The sequence below is a fragment of the Puma concolor genome, chromosome D2, assembly GCF_028749965.1.
Source record: "Puma concolor isolate L17-30 chromosome D2, mPumCon1.1.hap2, whole genome shotgun sequence".
Lineage (NCBI taxonomy): Eukaryota > Metazoa > Chordata > Mammalia > Carnivora > Felidae > Puma > Puma concolor.
The window spans coordinates 16,062,219-16,079,541 of NC_141677.1; the positions used below are offsets into that span (position 1 = coordinate 16,062,219).

The 17,323-nt window shown below is 50.9% G+C and overlaps 1 protein-coding gene across 8 annotated transcripts in view; it reads left to right on the forward strand.

Moving 5' to 3' along the window:
• SIPA1L2 (signal induced proliferation associated 1 like 2) overlaps nucleotides 1-17,323 on the forward strand; it is a 223,199-nt gene that overhangs the window by 176,793 nt on the left and 29,083 nt on the right. For 7 of the 8 annotated variants that reach the window (XM_086679672.1, XM_086679677.1, XM_086679678.1 and 4 more), the window contains exons 11-16: nucleotides 1,899-2,156; nucleotides 3,900-3,983; nucleotides 5,628-5,728; nucleotides 6,129-6,232; nucleotides 8,271-8,659; nucleotides 15,972-16,196. In XM_086679672.1, coding sequence (XP_086535798.1) covers nucleotides 1,899-2,156; nucleotides 3,900-3,983; nucleotides 5,628-5,728; nucleotides 6,129-6,232; nucleotides 8,271-8,659; nucleotides 15,972-16,196 — 1,161 coding nt within the window. The remainder of the gene's footprint in view (nucleotides 1-1,898; nucleotides 2,157-3,899; nucleotides 3,984-5,627; nucleotides 5,729-6,128; nucleotides 6,233-8,270; nucleotides 8,660-15,971; nucleotides 16,197-17,323) is intronic. The other variant, XM_086679676.1, reaches the window with a different exon arrangement.

Below are 17,323 nucleotides of genomic sequence, written 5' to 3' on the forward strand. Positions count from 1 at the left end.
AGTTGGACGCTTAACCGACTGAGTCACCCAAGCACCCCTTTTTTTCTTTAATTTTTTTTTTCCTTACAGCTGTCTTAGTGGACTTTTTTATTTTGAATTTTGGCTGTCATGTTTTTAAATTTCAAAAGTTCCTCCTTCTTGAAGGATATGGTTGGTCAGTGAGCCTCACACAGGGTGATTGGGTGGCTTATATCTAATATACATCTCATGGTCTTTTCTCTAGAGGGATATCCTCATCCGCCTTTGTGGGGTGATCAGCATTATGAAGCTGGGTTTGGAGTAAGAAGAAATGACTGTAGGTCTCATTTTCCAGTGAGACTTTCACTTAACCTTTTGTTTTCGGCCGTGCTTTTCCTCTGTGTCTGGATCCCGTCAGGTGGCGGTCCCTCGAGCATTGTTCCTGCCCCCTAGAGGCAGGGGTGGTAATCGCCTGAATGGACCCGAGCCGCCCAGTGTCAAACTTTTCTTTTGTGTACTCTTCTAAATAACCCCCACCTCTAGGGGCGCCTGGGTGGCGCAGTCGGTTAAGCGTCCGACTTCAGCTCAGGTCACGATCTCGCGGTCCGTGAGTTCGAGCCCCGCGTCAGGCTCTGGGCTGATGGCTCAGAGCCTGGGAGCCTGTTTCCGATTCTGTGTCTCCCTCTCTCTCTGCCCCTCCCCCGTTCATGCTCTGTCTCTCTCTGTCCCAAAAATAAATAAACGTTGAAAAAAAAATTAAAAAAAAATAAATAACCCCCACCTCTTAAGCGTTCTCCCTCACTCCTGCCTCCTGTGCTGCCTGATGCTCCCTGTCCCTGCACCTGCTCGGGGTTGTGCAAGGGGGGTGGTCTCATCTCTCCTTGTCTCCCTCTGCACACCCTTGGGTTTTGCCTTCCTCTGCTCTGCTAAACCTTTAGCACTGTTCCACTGGCGTTTCGTCTTTGATTGCTGAAGTTTAGAGTTTCAGTTGTCTCAATTTTTGTAGATGGTCAAGTTTGTGTCTATTTCATGTCCTCTTTGTTGTTGCATTATGATTCGGACAAGAGGCTGAAACGTTCTTCTACCATCCTGAGAATAGAAGTCTCCTGTTTAAAGAACCATGTTACCCTAGTAGGTTTCTCAAGGGGTGAATATTACCAAGTTTTTATGTTGACTCTGGAATGTCTGGGGAGAGGCACCAGCGCTCAGATTTGAAACCTACCCAGGCTTCCCGTGTCCTTGCCAAACAGCGCCAGTTGGTTTCACGGGCCAACTTTGTCAAGTTAATAGTACTGTGTGCACTATGTAATTAGTGAGAAACTTGAGAGATGTCTCACTTAAATCATATTTTGAGGCTAACAGGTTCCTGACTGGTCATTTGAGCACACGAGAGAGCATTCCAGGAGACGACGTTCTGGGAGCTGTAGTGCTAGTTTCAGAGAGTGACTGTGGTAACTCAGACCCACACTGTGACGGGATGGGCACTCGGGTTTCCCCTGGACTGTGACAGCTTTTACTAATTTTATTTTCCACTGTTCTCAGACTCCATAGAAGAAGTGACATGCGACTAATTCCCGGTTATAGAACTGTACTTCTCTTGACCCTGTTCAGATGGTATAGGAGGCATTTTTTATCTGTTAAAGTTTGTTTATTGCCTGTGTTCACTGTGCACGATGTCACGTGTGCAAATTGGTCAAAGATACGTTCGAGACTAAGAAGTTTGCGAAAGACGTAGAGAGGGTATCTGCCATAAACCAGAATCACCAGCGTGATACCAGATCCTACTGGTTCATACTGGAGCATAAACAGAGGCACCAGAAGCCAGGGATACTCCTTAGGGTGCATGGCTCTCCTCCGGTCTCTGCAAGCCGCCGGCAGCCGTGCTGATGGCTCGGCGCCCAGCCTCCCTCCCTACTCATGCGCTCTTCTCGGCCCCACAGAGGGTGTTCGGAGCTCTGCCGGATCCCCATGGTGGAGTACAAACTGGACAGTGAAGGCACCCCCTGCGAGTACAAAACGCCCTTCCGGAGGAACACCACGTGGCACCGCGTGCCCACGCCCGCCCTGCAGCCGCTGTCCAGGGCGTCCCCGGTGCCCGGCACGCCCGACCGCCTGCAGTGCCAGCAGCTGCTACAGCAGGCCCAGGCTGCCATTCCCCGGAGCACCTCCTTCGACCGGAAGCTGCCGGACGGCACGAGGTAACGCCCATGCCCTTTCCCCAGGGACGGCGCTTATCAGACCCTGGGGCTGGAACTTGACGTTGCGGGGAGGCACTTCGGCTTTGGCTTGATGGGTTCTGGGTTAGCCTGTTCTGAACAAGCAGGCCAGGCAGGCGGCAGGGCGGGCCCCGGGTGGGGTGGTGCCTGGGATCTGTCCCCGCCCCTCGCCCGGCACTGGTGCAGGTGGCACGCAGGTTCTGTTCCAGATGCGCCCACCAGGGCGGCGACTTTTTCTCCGTCCTGGTCCTCCTGGTCACCTTGCTCCCTAAACCTTCCGGGGCACGATAACGGGGAAGGCATTCCCAGGAGCCTCTAGATGAGCGCAGGCAGTTTTAAGTATAAATAAAACTGCAAACTCGGGGACCGAATCCCATCTTCCTAATGTAGTATTTTAAGTGTAGCATTTTAAGAGGTCCCAAGGTCATTAGCACATCTTCGCTTTGTTCCTCTTATTTTAAGCAAGTTGAGTTAAACTTCAAGTTAAGTTTTCAATGACAGAATGCGCTTGTTTAAAAGTTGGCATTAGAAGCTGGTGAGAATTTTTAGGTGCATAATTCGCATTAGGTAGTTTTAAGGGAACAAAATGGTAAATTTGGCTTTTTGTGGTTAAAGCAGTTGATTTCTCCTGCTTTAGTTTTCGTTTTCTCGTAACTTACGGGCCATGGAGAGGCCATGAGTTTGTGCAGAGTGGCTGGGGGGGCTCTGGTATCTATTAGAGCGTTGGAAACAAGGATGCTGAGCCGGGCTGCTCACCCTCTCCCCACTCCGATTTCCTCATCTGAAAAATAAACCTAGTAATAAGAGAAGACCTCTTCAGGACATTATGAGGATTGAATCAGTCAATATGTGCAAACCGCTTAGAACCATTCCTGGCACATAGTAAGCCTATACAGCTATTAATGACAATTAGATTAAAACATGAGGTCTTTCTCCAGTTTATTCTTTATAGGTTGAATGCAGGAACGATGTGCCTTTAATTTAGCATTAAATTATCTTGGCTCTGGGCCTCCTCGCTCGGATGTCTGCTGAGTTTATAAACTCACCATATTCAAAGAAGTGCACGTGGGTAGCCCAGGTAAAAGGGCAGCATGTGGGAGGGACGGGGTCTCCAGAGCCTCCCTTTTTAATGCAGAATGTAGTAAATTATAGGGAAAAAACCTGGAGAGTTCTAGCAACAAAATGGAAACCTGGCAAGCACATCTTTATCAAGTGAGCTCTCAAGGGTCATACTTATTTTGGTGTATTTGAAATAAATAGGATTGCATTCAACAGATGTATGAAAATAAATGGTTTTGACCAATTTAGGGTTTTCCCTCCACATAGATTGCAAATACAGGACCTGAACGTGCCTTGCATGAAGCTTTATAGAACAAATGGTAGTAATGTTTTCATAATTCTGTATTCTTGGGGGTTTGTGTGCTGTCCTTCCATATTTCACCAGAATCATTCTCTGCACTTTAAGTCTTCAGATGGTGAAGGCTTGTTCCTGCCACATCTCCTTCCTGTGATAAATGGCCACCTAATGTCTCTGCCCCACCCCCCCCCCCCATTCCTGGTGTATTTGCCCGTGCTTTATTCTGTTTCATGCTGCAATGCGAATTTCTTCCTTTTCTCTGTCATTATAAGATGAGTTTATTTGTAAAACAGACTGGGCCCGGTTGCCACGTTGGCCGCTGTGCAGGCCCCTCGGTGCCCCGTTAATAATTCTAGTTACTGTTCCAGAAGTTCGCCCAGCAACCAGTCCTCCTCCAGCGACCCCGGGCCTGGTGGCAGCGGACCCTGGAGACCGCAGGCGGCATATGACGGGTACTGCTCAGTCTTACCTCCTTGCTGGCCCCTGGGCGGGACCTGGTCAGTAACTCACTGAAGCGTGTACTGAGTGCCTGCTGTACATGGGGCCACTTGGGGGGGTATAAAAAAGCCAGGCAGGCTTGTCATAAGTCACTCGTCCAGGCCAAGCAGCTCGTCATGTCTATGTACACCGAGCTCATTTGTCCATATTCTGAGCCTGTGTGTTTTTTCGTCTTAATAAGGAAAGTCTTTTTGAAAATGAAGGGTTAGGGGACTCTCTAGGCAGTGGCCCTCGGGAGTTTTCCCCTCACTTAAGTTGCTGACGAGGAGCAAATTCACAGCCTCTCTTGGAAGTGCTTTTTCTCTGAAGCACAGCCCGACATCAGAGAAGGCAGGCAGAGCGCTTGGCCGTCTTTTCCTGCCTCCTGTTTGAGAACAGCGGTTGGCGGGGGGTGGGGGGGGGTGGTGCTCACACACGCAGCTGAGGATCGTCCCCGGTAGCGTGTGTGTGTGTGTGTGTGTGTGTGTGTGTGTGTGTGTGTGGTGTCCAAGAGCCAGCAGGTCAGGTCGAGCCCAAGGATGCCCGAGGTCTGCTGAACTGACAGATACAGAAACCCAGGAGAAACATCCAACAAAGTCAGGGACGAAAAGGGTGAGGGTGGTGTTCCTGGCAGCATCTTTTTGCACGTACTGGTTTTTTTGTTGTTGTTGTTGTTGTTGTTGTTGTTTTATTTTATTTTTTTAATGTTTATTTATTTTTAAGAGAGAGAGAGAGAGACAGAATGCAAGTGGGTTAGGGGCAGAGAGAGAGGGAGGCACAGAATCCGAAGCAGGCTCCAGGCTCTGAGCTGTCAGCACAGAGCCTGACACGTGTCTCGAACCCACGAGCCGTGAGATCACGACCTGAGCCGACGTCGGGCGCTCGACCGACTGAGCCACCCAGGCGCCCCATGCCACGTACTGTTTTGCAGTTGAGTCTGGAGAGGAGAGAACCGCCAGGGCAGAGAAGGGCAGAGAAGGGTCTTGCTGGGGGAACAGCAACTTCGTTACTGCTCTCACAGAAGCAGAGGGAAATGTCTCTCCCTGGATCCCTTTGGTTTAGGCTTAGCAGTCGATGTTTGTAACCAGATTCTGTAAGTAAGAATCATTTTGTAACAGGAAGAAGTTTCCCGTCCTTTATTTCTTTTGTAGAATTACGTTGCCCTCTTTGGGGTTTTCATACCACGGAGTCCACCGAGATGTAGTCTATAGCGAAACAGTCTTACTTTCTTGTCCCTAAAATCATTAACATAAAGAAGTATCGGTTCCATATATTCTCAGCAGGAAGGAAAGCGGAAGAAAACGAAACAGAAGCAGTGAGCTCCTCCTTGGCTTACTGGGGACAGGTTTTCTGACCCTGGACAGCCCTCCCACCTCCTGGCATGGGCAGCCCTTTCGTGTCTGTAAATGGCTGTCATCCAGGCGCCTCTGTTGAGCCAGCAGTGACACCGTAGGGTCCCCGATTACAGCCGCTTGAAGCACACCTGGCAGGGCCGGGCCGGCACACGACTTCTGCTGAGGGCTCCCCCCCGCGCCCCCATTCCGGAGCAGCACCCCCAAGGGATGTGTCCGCGGATGCCTGGCCGGCCGGCCGGCCACTCAGCTCTGTGGTCTTTGCAGGTGCCAGTCTCCCCTGCTGCTCGAGCACCAGGGCGCGGGCCCTTTGGAGTGTGAAGGAGCCAGGGAGCGGGAGGAGGTGCTGGAAGGAAGCAGGCATCTGGGTAATGAGAAACCCGGCTGGTAAACTGGCCTTCCTCCGTGCTCTTCAACCCCCTTCCCTCCTTCCTCCTGTCGCTTGTTTACTCGTTCGTTCGTCCGTTGGCTCAGCCCACTTGGTGAGCACTGTCGTGGGAGCAAGCCCGTGTGGTCGGCGGGGTCTTCCGACGCCACGGGGCACCTCGTCCTGGGTGGTTGTGCTTGTGGTGCCTGTGGCAACGGAACATTGACCTTCTGGTGGTGGTCCCGCCCACCCTGGGGGTGTATCCGTTGGGGAGACCAGAAGGGTCTAGAACCACAGTCCCGCTCGTTGTCTCCACACCATTTTGTTCGGCTTCTGTGTTGCTTTGCTGTCTCGTTAACACGAAAAACCAGATATTCTCCTCTTCTCTCTTTATGCGACAGAAACCAAATGGCATGGCCCACCCTCCAAAGTCCTGAGCTCCTATAAGGAAAGAGCCCTGCAGAAAGATTCAAGTTGCAAAGACTCCCCCAACAAGCTTTCCCACGTAAGTCCTTCGTCCGTAAACGCCCCTCTCACGTGGCCGGCCTCGTGCATCTCCGCACACGTCGCGTGAGAATCCAGGGACTCGGTGGCAGGTCGTCTACCTCCCAGGTCTCTTGGAGGCGAGGTGAAAACAAATCGATACATAAGTTACATTTTTTTTTTTTTCCCTCGTTGATTTCTAAAGCACCTCAGAGAAAGGCCACACGGGAAATTACTGGCAAAGCCAAGACTATGTCCTCCAGCCTTTCGATCCGTGACATCCGGCATCGCGGTTACTAAACCACAGTCCTGTTTTTATGGTCAACGGTTTACAACCTTGTGGGCGGTGCCAGAAAGTGCAAAGCAGCATACCCTGCCCATAGCTGGCCGCGTAATGATTCACAGTACTACTTGTGGCCGCTGACTAGCGGTCAGCAGCGAGGACTGACAGGTAGTGCTCCAGAGTGCCCGGCATGGGCTCCCGGGCATTGGCACATGGCGTTCCATGCATTAGCACATGCCGTTCCGTACAGGCGGCCGTAGCTCAGTGAGGCAGAACTTCCTGTCACATGCGAAAACGTGACCTGTTGGCCGTTGGCCAAAAAAAGCCAACATTTGAAACTAGCTTAGTTTTGAGAGCTTGCAGGTGAAGAAATTTTATCATTTCCTGACCTGAGCTGCTTTTTCCCTCTTTGTTCGGGAGTCACTGGCGAGCTCTATAGCCGAGTGCCCGGGGAACCCATGGGACCGTCCTTCCCTTAGCGATGTCAGGGCCTTGTCTTGAACCAGCCTCACAGTAGCCGTTGAATTCCACCTTGACAAATCTCTGACGGTGGTCTAAGACCCCTTTAGGAAGGCAGGGGTAGGAGTAGACCTGAGAACGGCAGTGTGTGCTAAAAAGGTCAGAGGGGTGTGCTTAAAGATCTGACGGACGGCAGGAAGGAGAAAAGGCCAAACCACTTTAAGGTAGATCAGGGCATGCGTTGGCCTCATGATGCCAGCCCTTGGCTTCTGCTTCAGGCCTTGTCCGTTTTCCCAGGCTCTGAAGAGAAGCCAGTCGGTATGATTCCCTGAGTCAGATGCTCTCTTTGCTTTGTGTCTTCCAGAGACTGCAAGGAGAGCCCCTTCTCATTAGCACCGGGGGCATACGGTGACTCCGGCTCTCTCAGAGAAGTCACTTGTATTAGATTGCGCTTCGCGGTGGCAGCGTGCGGCCGTGCATTATCTCACTGGGCCCACGCATTGGTCATCGGAGCTCAGTATTGTGAGCACAGGGAGGGGCTAAGTGACTGACCGGACACCATCCCACCGCTGTGATTCAAACCCGGGTCTTGTGCCCGAACCCAGGGCTGGCACTGCAGTTTGTCACAGGAGAGCTTGCTTGATGAAAGACTGCTCCCCTCTTTGTGCTAATTTTCCATGCACCTCCCCGGTTTGTGTAACGTTTGTTGATTATTTTCCGGTTGGTGACACCGCGGCAACACTTTCATGCTTCACACACAAAGAATCGAACAAAGGCTTGAGGAGATTCCCATGTAACTTAAGATGAGTTATGAGCCGGATTAGGAGTCTGGGACTTGTGCATAAAACCAGGAGAGTTTTTAAAAGCGAATTCTAGGGGTGCCTGGGTGGTTCAGTCGGTTAAGCACCCGACTTCGGCTCGGGTCACAATCTCATGGTTCGTGGGTTCAAGCTCCACATCGGGCTCGGTGCTACCAGCCTGGATGGAGCCTGCTTCCGATTCTGTGTCTCCCTTTCTCTCTGCTCCTCCCCTGCTCAGACTCTATCTCTCTCTCTCTCTCAAAAATAAATAATAAAGATTAAAAAAAAATTTAAAAAAAAAATAAAAATAAAAAATAAAAGTGAATTCTAAAAACACAAAAACAAAAACCCATAAAAGTGAGTTCTGTCATTCATCGTCTCACGTTGTGGGGCGCGTCAAAAGGGTTTGGGGGGGATCCTCTGGCCTGTAGCTCTGTGAGTCTGGGCGAGAAGAAGTTTCACAAGGAAGCAGAGCCTGGGGTCTGTTTGACGCCCCTCCGTTTCTCTCTCTTCTCCAGATTGGAGACAAAAGTTGCTCCAGTCACTCCAGCAGCAACACGCTGTCCAGCAACACGTCCAGCAACAGCGACGACAAGCACTTTGGGTCCGGGGACCTGATGGACCCGGAGCTGCTGGGGCTCACCTACATCAAAGGGGCCTCTACGGACAGTGGCATCGACACGGCCCCCTGCATGCCCGCCGCGGTCCTGGGCCCCGTGCACCTGGCGGGCGGCAGGGCCGTGATCCACAGCCGCGCCGAGCAGTGGGGCGACCCGGCCGACCTCCCGGGGCCTGACGGCGAGGCGGCGAAGATGTACGCGGTGCACGGCTACGCGCCGCCCATCTCGGCCGGCAGCGCGGCCGACGGCAGCGTGGGCGACCTCAGCGAGATCTCGTCTCACTCCAGGTCAGTGCCCCTGCACCACTGGCCCGGCACCGGCGGGGGCCCGCTGGGTCCTGCTGGGGGCGGGGAGGGGCCCGGATGGGAAGGGCGTGTGCCGGCCCGGTGGGCCGGCCCCCTGCGTGCCCGGTGACTTCAGAGGAAGGGCTCATGTCTCAGGTCCCACCGTGAAATGCGCACCCCGGGAAGTCACTCGCGTGGGGTGTTGCTACCCTTCTCTTTAAATCGGAGAGAAAAAGCTGCACAGCGCAGTTGCTCGCTCCTGTAGGCACTGACCTCTCTCCCAGTTCGGCTTGTTCCTAAGTTTTTAGAAGTGGTGGCAAGCGAGGCGGCCCTCAGGCTGCAGCGCACGGTAATTCGGGGGGCGGTGCGCAGCTCCCTTAGATGGAGGCTGTGCCCGCTGAGCTGTGTCCCGGAGTCCCCTTTACCGAAAGGGGGGACCCGAGGTCCGAAAGTTCGTTCAGATGATTGGTTCGGTTTTTTAAAACAAAGACTAGCTGCGTTTAATAGGATGCTATTCTGAGGTGTAGATGTTTAACACACGGTTACGAGTGGTTTTAAACTCCTGTGTGTGTGTGTGTTCGTGTGTGTGTGTGTGTGTGTGTGAGACGTATGTCTGTACAACATTTCAAAAACCCATCCAGTCTGTGATTTCTGCCTTCAGAGACTAGATGAAGAAATCCATTTGTTCAGAGGTGGCTGTGGACAGACTTTAACCACACCGGCTACCCTGATCTCCCTCTTGCCTGCGAGGCTTCCTAACCCGGCTCCCAACTACTGTGGGACTTTCCCCCAGAGCCTTTCTCAAGGCCACTGCTGCCCTCCCCCTCCCCCCAGTCTCCCGCCAGACCTTCTCCCTTTGTCACACAGCCACCGCCAGGGGATGGGGACCTCACGGAGTCTCAGCTGGGAGCCACGTTGGACAGCCCCACACGCAGTCAGTGGGCACAAACAGGAGTAGCCGTGGTCACATTCTCAGTGCCAGCGCGCAGAGCATCTCGGCTGTCTCCCCCGGAAGTCGTGGAAAATTCTTTACGTCAAACTTGCGCGTGTGCACACATACTCACTGCTGCGGTCCTGCGTTTATTGTCCTGTGGCTAACACCTTCCTCGGTGTCTTACTTACCGCGTGTGTCACTCGAGGGCGTTTATGTTACAAGTCAAAGAAGACCCCCCCACTAATCGGTTCACACAACAAAGGCAGTATTGTGGCTCATGTAACAGAAAAGTCCAGAACCGTCAAGGTGCTGCTGCAGCTCGCTTGATAACCACCCAAGACTGGACTGCCCCCATCATTAGGCTTGACGTGATAGGCCCCGAAATCATGGTGGGGGGATCCTCTTGGCTGAATTTGGCCGTGTCGCCTGTAGGCCCCCCGAGCTCACGCTCTTTTGTCCACAGGAAGAAAGTGTGGTTCTTGTCTAGTTTCAGTAGAAACTCTTCCCCCACCCCCACCCCCACCCCCACCCCCACCCCCAAATATCTCCTCACACTCCCTTGGCTTTCACCACCGTGGTAGGGGGCACCATGTCTGAGGCAGGAGGCGGCTGAGGGGTGGTGAAGACAGCTGCTTCCCCGGAAGAAATCGGGGTATTGTTACACCAGTAGAAGGAGGAGCGGATGCCAGGCAGGGGAGTCCTAACTGTCCATCCACCCCATACTCCGTCTTCTTCTACGGAGGCAGATGGAGCGTAGGATGCGGAGATTGTTTTCAAGATAGACATTCTTGGGGCGCCTGGGTGGCGCAGTCGGTTGGGCGTCCGACTTCAGCCAGGTCACGATCTCGCGGTCCGGGAGTTCGAGCCCCACGTCGGGCTCTGGGCTGATGGCTCAGAGCCTGGAGCCTGTTTCCGATTCTGTGTCTCCCTCTCTCTCTGCCCCTCCCCCATTCATTCTCTGTCTCTCTCTGTCCCAAAAATAAATAAACGTTGAAAAAAAAAAATTAAAAAAAAAAAAAAAAGATAGACATTCTTACCACTGTTTACCAGTTCTCTTACTAACTTGACTTAAAATATGTTTAGGAATAAATAAATAATATAGGAGTATTAGCAGTGACTTCGGTTACCTGCATTATTCCTATCCTAATTTCAGGGACAGTTGAAAATCGGCCATACTTACAGAAATCATCTCGGGATTCCACCCGCTTCTAATGTCTCGTTCAGAGTTGGCGAGACTTGTGACACGGCTGACTTCGCGATACCTTGTTAGACAAATGTAATTGGCATCGCAGATGGAACTGTGTCGTACTATTAAGGAAAATTTCTGTGGAACCTGCTTCTCAGAGCACCTTCATTTGTAAATAGAGGTAGGGATATTTATAGGATTTGAAGGAGATTTTGTTGAATACCTGAACCATTCGTTAATTTAGTGGGTTAGGCTATTAGAAAGTATATGAGAGTGCAAGATTGAATTTCTGATGGATTTGCCTTTTTTTCTACCCCTTTAAACTGAGTGCGTCCACAGCTGTTGTGGAAATGATATATGTTGAGGGACTAGGAGCCTTTCCCACCTGGCTGGGTTTTTTCTCGCGGTCGTTCGCTGACGGTGACTCTGAGGCCACGTTTCAACTTACACTGTAGGCTTTTGCTCAGTAGGAAATTAAGTCAGCAAATTGAATCTTTTGAATACTTCCTCCTGTCTGTCCTCTGACCTGTGCAGAAGAACTAGAGAAAATCAGATTTAAAATATCTTGACGTTTTTAAAATATTCAAAATATTTAAAAATTTTAAATGTTATTTTATGTATATGTGAAATATATATTTTGTTTTTGAATTCTTTATTAAATATATCAATATTTTACACTTCCTTATTTATTTTAATGTTTATTTATTTTTGAGAGAGCGAGAGAGAGAGGGGGACACAGAATCCAAAGCAGGCTGCAGGCTCTGAGCCATCAGCACAGAGCCCGACGCGGGGCTCGAACTCAGAACTGTGAGGTCCTGACCTGAGCCAGTGGGGCGCTTAACTGACGGGAGTCACCCAGGCGCCCTGATATTTCACATTTAAAATATTTAAAATGAGATTTAATGTCTCTGAGGGTGGAAGGAAAAGGAATTTTGCTCAGTAAGGCCTCTGTCCGATTCTGCAAACCCGAAAGGGCCTGTGTGTCTGTGGTGATGAAATCACCAGCCCCCTACTTTCTCCTCTGGTTCTCTTTGGGCTGGGAGCTGAGGCCCAGTGCCCGGCGGTCTGGGCTATGACTGGGATCAGCCCACGTAGGAGAAAGAGCAGAATAAACCTGGGCAGGGGCTGACACCAGGGCTGAGCACCTGGCGAAGATCACAGCCCGGCCCCCATGCCCTCTGTACCCCATCCCGTGTTTTACTTTCTTTTTAGCCCTCACCCAGAGCTGAAATGGTTTGGGCCTATTATGCATCCCCCCGCATAAGAACTTAGCTCTGCCTCCCCTCACTGGAGTGTCCTGTTTGGAGGCCAGAAGGCACTTGGCCTGCCTCGTTCACTTGGTATCCACAGCACCCGCTACACTGCTTTGCACAGGGTAGGCCTTGGAATACGTGGGAGACGAGGAGGGCTGGGTAACCCCTTACCGACTGAGTTCATAAACCCACTGGGGATTTCTGCTAGAGGAGTAGGGTGCACCTGGGATTAGCTGCTCCCAGTTCCCAGTTTCAGGAGGCCCGATCAGTGGGTGGCACACACTTAATACTCTAGTTCTGCTTTTTTGCACGACCGCCACACCCTCCCCCCCCCCAGCGCTCACACACTTAACTTCCCAGCAGATGTCCGGGAGGAAAGAAGCAGAGTTGTGTGTATGGTAAGATTGCAGGACTGTGCGGAGGGAGACAGAGGACTTCAGACTCTTTAAGACAAACTTCCGTGGCACAGGGCAAAAACAGGCGGGGGGAGGGGTGTGCAGAGGTCATCCAAGATGGGACCCCAGGGGTTTGCAGCCTGCTTTCTCTGCTGCTCAGACCTTGAGTTCAGCAAACCCGTTTTTTTTTTCTGCCAGGGGAAGGCGCTTAGGTAAGAGCTCAGAACACAAAGCAGGATTTGTATCAGCCTAACCAAGGTTCTGCAAAGTGAAATAAGTCAACTGCAAAAAAATAATAATAATTTCATGTTCTGGATTCTCCTGCAGAATGGCTCATAGCATCCCTTGTATATCATTATTCATACCCTTCTCTTAGTAGCAGTGATGGGAATCTGGCGGGTGAAACTCTAAAATAAGAACTTTAGTCTAGAAGGCAAGGATTCATGAAAAGCTTACTGCCAACATTCTAGAATATTTACCCATTTCAGAGAAAACTTTGATAATGATGTCACTGCTGCTAAGCATAGATTTTTGCCATGTTGCTCATCAAATCGATTTGGTGAATTTGCTCTTAGAGTTTAGTGTTTAAATATTTTATATTGGTGGGGTGCCTGGGTGGCTCAGTCAGTTAAGCGTCTGACTTCGGCTCAGGTCATGATCTCACGGGTCGTGAGTTCGAGCGCCACGTTGGTCTCTATGCTGACAGCTCAGAGCCTGGAGCCTGCTTCGGATTCTGTCTGTCTCTCTCTCTCTCTCTCTCTGCCCCTCCTCCACTTACACTCTGTCTCTCTCCTTCAAAAATAAACATTAACAAAATTTTCTAAAATATAGGAGTATGGTAGAGAGTTTGCCACCAATTCTCAAATGGTTCAGAGAGGGATATATGTAGCAAGATAGTAACAGTGAATGTAGGTGAAGGGTATAGGGATGTGTTTCTACTATTTGTATACCTTATCCGTCGATCTGAAGTTTTTCAAAATTCGCAGCTTAGGTGGAAATCTCCAGGCCTCCATCTACAGACCCCATATGTTGGGAGTGTATCCCCGGGTGTATACCCGGTAAATGGAAAGAGTTCAAAGCTCCCTTTCTCAGTGTTCCTTGCTTCTTCCTTGGGTAGCTCGGGGCATGGGAAGGCAGTGACACATCTTCCCCCAGAGTCCACGATTTAGAGCCCAGATGGAAGCAGTTTTGAGCCACGCTCAGGAACACCAGACCCACCGCCCGTAGCTGAGTTACTTCATAGTAGTAAATGAGGTGTTTTATTTGTTTTTTTTTAATGTTCGTTTATTTTTGAGAGAGAGAGAGAGTGCAAGCGCGGGGGGGGGGGGGGCGGGTGGGCAGAGAGAGGGGGACACAGAATCCGAAGCAGGCTTCAGGCTCTGAGCTGTCGGCACAGAGCCTGACGCGGGGCTCGAACTCGTGACCCACGAGATCATGACCTGAGCCGAAGTCAGACGCTTAACTGACTGAGCCACCCAGGCGGCCCTGTTTTGTTTGTTTTTTAATTTTTCATATACCACAGTGCCTCTAACACGTAAACCCTCCAAAGTGAGTTGGTTTATTTTGTTACCCTCTTTCCTTCTGAACATTTATAAAAAGCCCATTTTAATAACCATTCCTCATTTTGATTTTTTTCTTTTACTTCCTACCTTGTAGGATACTTAACTCTATACACAGGGTTTTCAGAACGGTAGCGCTCATCGGGTTTCGGAATAAGGTTACTATTTCATCCTACCAGAAAGCCTGCCACCCAGGGAGCCCTACGGTAAACTCTTTGAATAGCAAGTACTCCTACTTATGGACAACTCGTTTGCGTGCATCACTAACAAAAATGGACCTTCCTGTAATGCCTGCTCTGTGGCATATACTGTTGTAAGTGCTTCGCTAATATTAACATAGTCTTTGGAGCAGTCCTTTGAGGGGAGGCCCTGTTACAGCCCCTTTCACAGATGAGAAAACTGAGGTTCAGAAAGCCTCCCCGGGTCTCACCGGGGAGTTAGCATGAAGACACAGCCAGTCCGGACCCGGGGTCCTCAGAGGGCCCTGGCGTGTCAACTTTCCTGAAGTGAAGCCCTCCTTGCTTTCTGAATTCTGGCACTATCACTGCAGTTTGTCATTTGTCACGAAACTTTCTGTTGTCAGTTCTTCCTGAATTAAAAAAGATCTGTAGGCTTTTCTATTTCTGTGGGCGGGTTATACTGTCAGTGGGGAGTCCCTCTGGCCTTAGTAGCTCAACTGCTGACTTCAAACAATTTTTGTTGCGATTTAGGGATTCCATCATTTCAGTAGTAGTTTGTTGTTGGGTCACGTGATCGCGCAGCAAACGCGCATACGACCACCAGATGCGGAGTTGGCCTTGCGGTGTCAGAACCCACTCCCATGCCCTTCTCTTCTCCCTGGAGGGAGCCTCTAGCCGGCTTTCCTCGTCCCCCTCCCCTCGCCTCTCCTCACTGTTTTCCGAACTGAATACCTGCGTTCCTGAGCAACCTTGTCCCGTTTTGCCTGTTTGTAAACTTTATTTAAACATGGAACCGGGGGCGCCTGGGTGGCTCAGTCGGTTAGGCGTCCGACTTCGGCTCAGGTCACGATCTCGAGGTCCATGAGTTCGAGCCCCGCGTCAGGCTCTGGGCTGATGGCTCAGAGCCTGGAGCCTGTTTCCGATTCTGTGTCTCCGTCTCTCTGGCCCTCCCCCGTTCATGCTCTGTCTCTCTCTGTCTCAAAAATAAATAAACGTTAAAAAAAATAAAAAAAAAAAACATGGAACCGTGCGACATATTCTTTGTGGCTTGCTGCTTTTTCTACGTGAAGTCTGTGAGGTTCACCCAAGGTGTTGGCAACCTCGGTTCATTTGTTCACAGAGTCTTCCCTTTATCCATTCTTGTTCATTGACTGGCCGTCCGTTTCGCCACTGATGATCCAGGTGGGGGGAATCGGGGACCTGTTAGGATCAGTCCGCCTATCGCCATGGGTACCTGTTGCACACGTGCAGTGGTTTATCCAGGGCACACGCTCAGGAGCGGAATTGCTGGGTCGTGCGCCACACAGGTGCACACCTTTACGGGTCGTGCCCAGACTGGTTTCCAAACCGTCTGCCTCACTTCTCACGCCTGCGGGCGGCGGGCGGGCACTCCTTACCAGCCGCTCCCATTCCTGCCAGCGTGGGGCCCGTGCCGCATACTTGTCATGGTTTGTGTCGGCACCTTCCCGGCAGCACTTGACGTGGAGCGCGTTCTTTTGGGTTTCCTCTCTTTCGGCGCATCGGTGTTAAGTATGTTGCTTATGTTTATATCTGATTTTCCTCTGATTGTTTTTAACATCCTTCCAGCCACAGGCGTACCGTGTGCACGTGAGCATCGTCGGCGCTGGGAAAATCAGGCACTCCCAACCAGGCCCACGGTGGAAGGACCGCCCCGTCTGCCTGCTTGGCCCGATTTTGCTGCCGGGGGGAAGCACAGCGAGGCGAGGGGGTGGGGGGGCTGAGTCCGGCAGCGTGCTGGCACTGATGAAATCTGGTTGTATCACAGCATTTGTCTGCTCTTCTCCTCAGCGGTTCACACCATTCAGGAAGCCCTTCTGCTCACTGTTCCAAAAATAGCGGGTCTCTGGATACGTCCAAAGTCTACATCGTGTCCCACAGCAGCGCCCAACAGGTCCCCGGGTCCGCGTCCAAGCCCTACCACAGGCAAGGGGCAGTGAGCAAGTATGTCATCGGCTGGAAGAAATCGGAGGGCAGCCCGCCCCCCGAGGAACCCGAAGTGACCGAGTGTCAGGGGTAAGGTGGCCAGTGGCTCTTCTCTACCCAACCTTACACACCTTTTGGGGACAGACTAAGCGGATGCATTTTTCCCCTCGACAGAAATATATTTTCTAAGAAGGAATAACCTAGAAACATCCTTGTACATCTTCTTAAATGTTGGCATTTATGTTTCTCTTTCAAAGTCTTCTCTTTCCTTGAGTTTCATGTTTAAAAAGTGAGAGAAATCCCTGTTCTGTATTCTTCTGTCCAGAAAACTGCCTGCAATAGAAAAGTCACGGTCATGGGCTGTTGACGGTGTGAGGATAGAGTCTGTAAATAAACAAGTTCAAGGGTGATTTGAATCCCCCCCACTGTCCCTGAGTGTTTCTTAAACTTGTTGTGTGACGCCATCAAAGAGAAAGTATTCTACCCAATTTTAACATGACTTTGATTTCCCTTCCAGTTGTTTGGTTTTGTGGGGTCAGATAGGGAGGGACGTGAGGTGCCTCTTGAAAAAGAGAAAAAAGATGCCGATAATCCGTTTTATTTTTTTTTTTTAATTTTTTTTTCAACGTTTATTTATTTTTGGGACAGAGAGAGACAGAGCATGAACGGGGGAGGGGCAGAGAGAGAGGGAGACACAGAATCGGAAACAGGCTCCAGGCTCTGAGCCATCAGCCCAGAGCCTGACGCGGGGCTCGAACTCACGGACCGCGAGATCATGACCTGGCTGAAGTCGGACGCTTAACCGACTGCGCCACCCAGGCGCCCCCGATAATCCGTTTCATAACACCTGTGGAAGCTCTGTTGTCTCTCTGAAGAGACAAGTTAAAGAAATCACATGTCAAGAACGCAAAACAAGGATGGTCAGAGCTATTTTCGTTGTTTGCTTATTTTTTATTTTATTTTAAAAAATTTTTTTGAATGTTTTTTTATTTATTTTTGAGAGAGAGAAAGAGAGACAGAGCATGAGTGGGAGAGGGGCAGAGAGAGAGGGAGACACAGAATCCGAAGCAGGCTCCTGGCTCCGAGCTGTCCGCTCAGAGCCTGACGCGGGGCTCGAACCCACACCTGCAAGATCATGACCTGAGCCGAAGTCAGACGCTGAACCAACTGAGCCGCCCAGGCACGCCCGTTTCCTTATTTTTAAAAGGACAGCCATG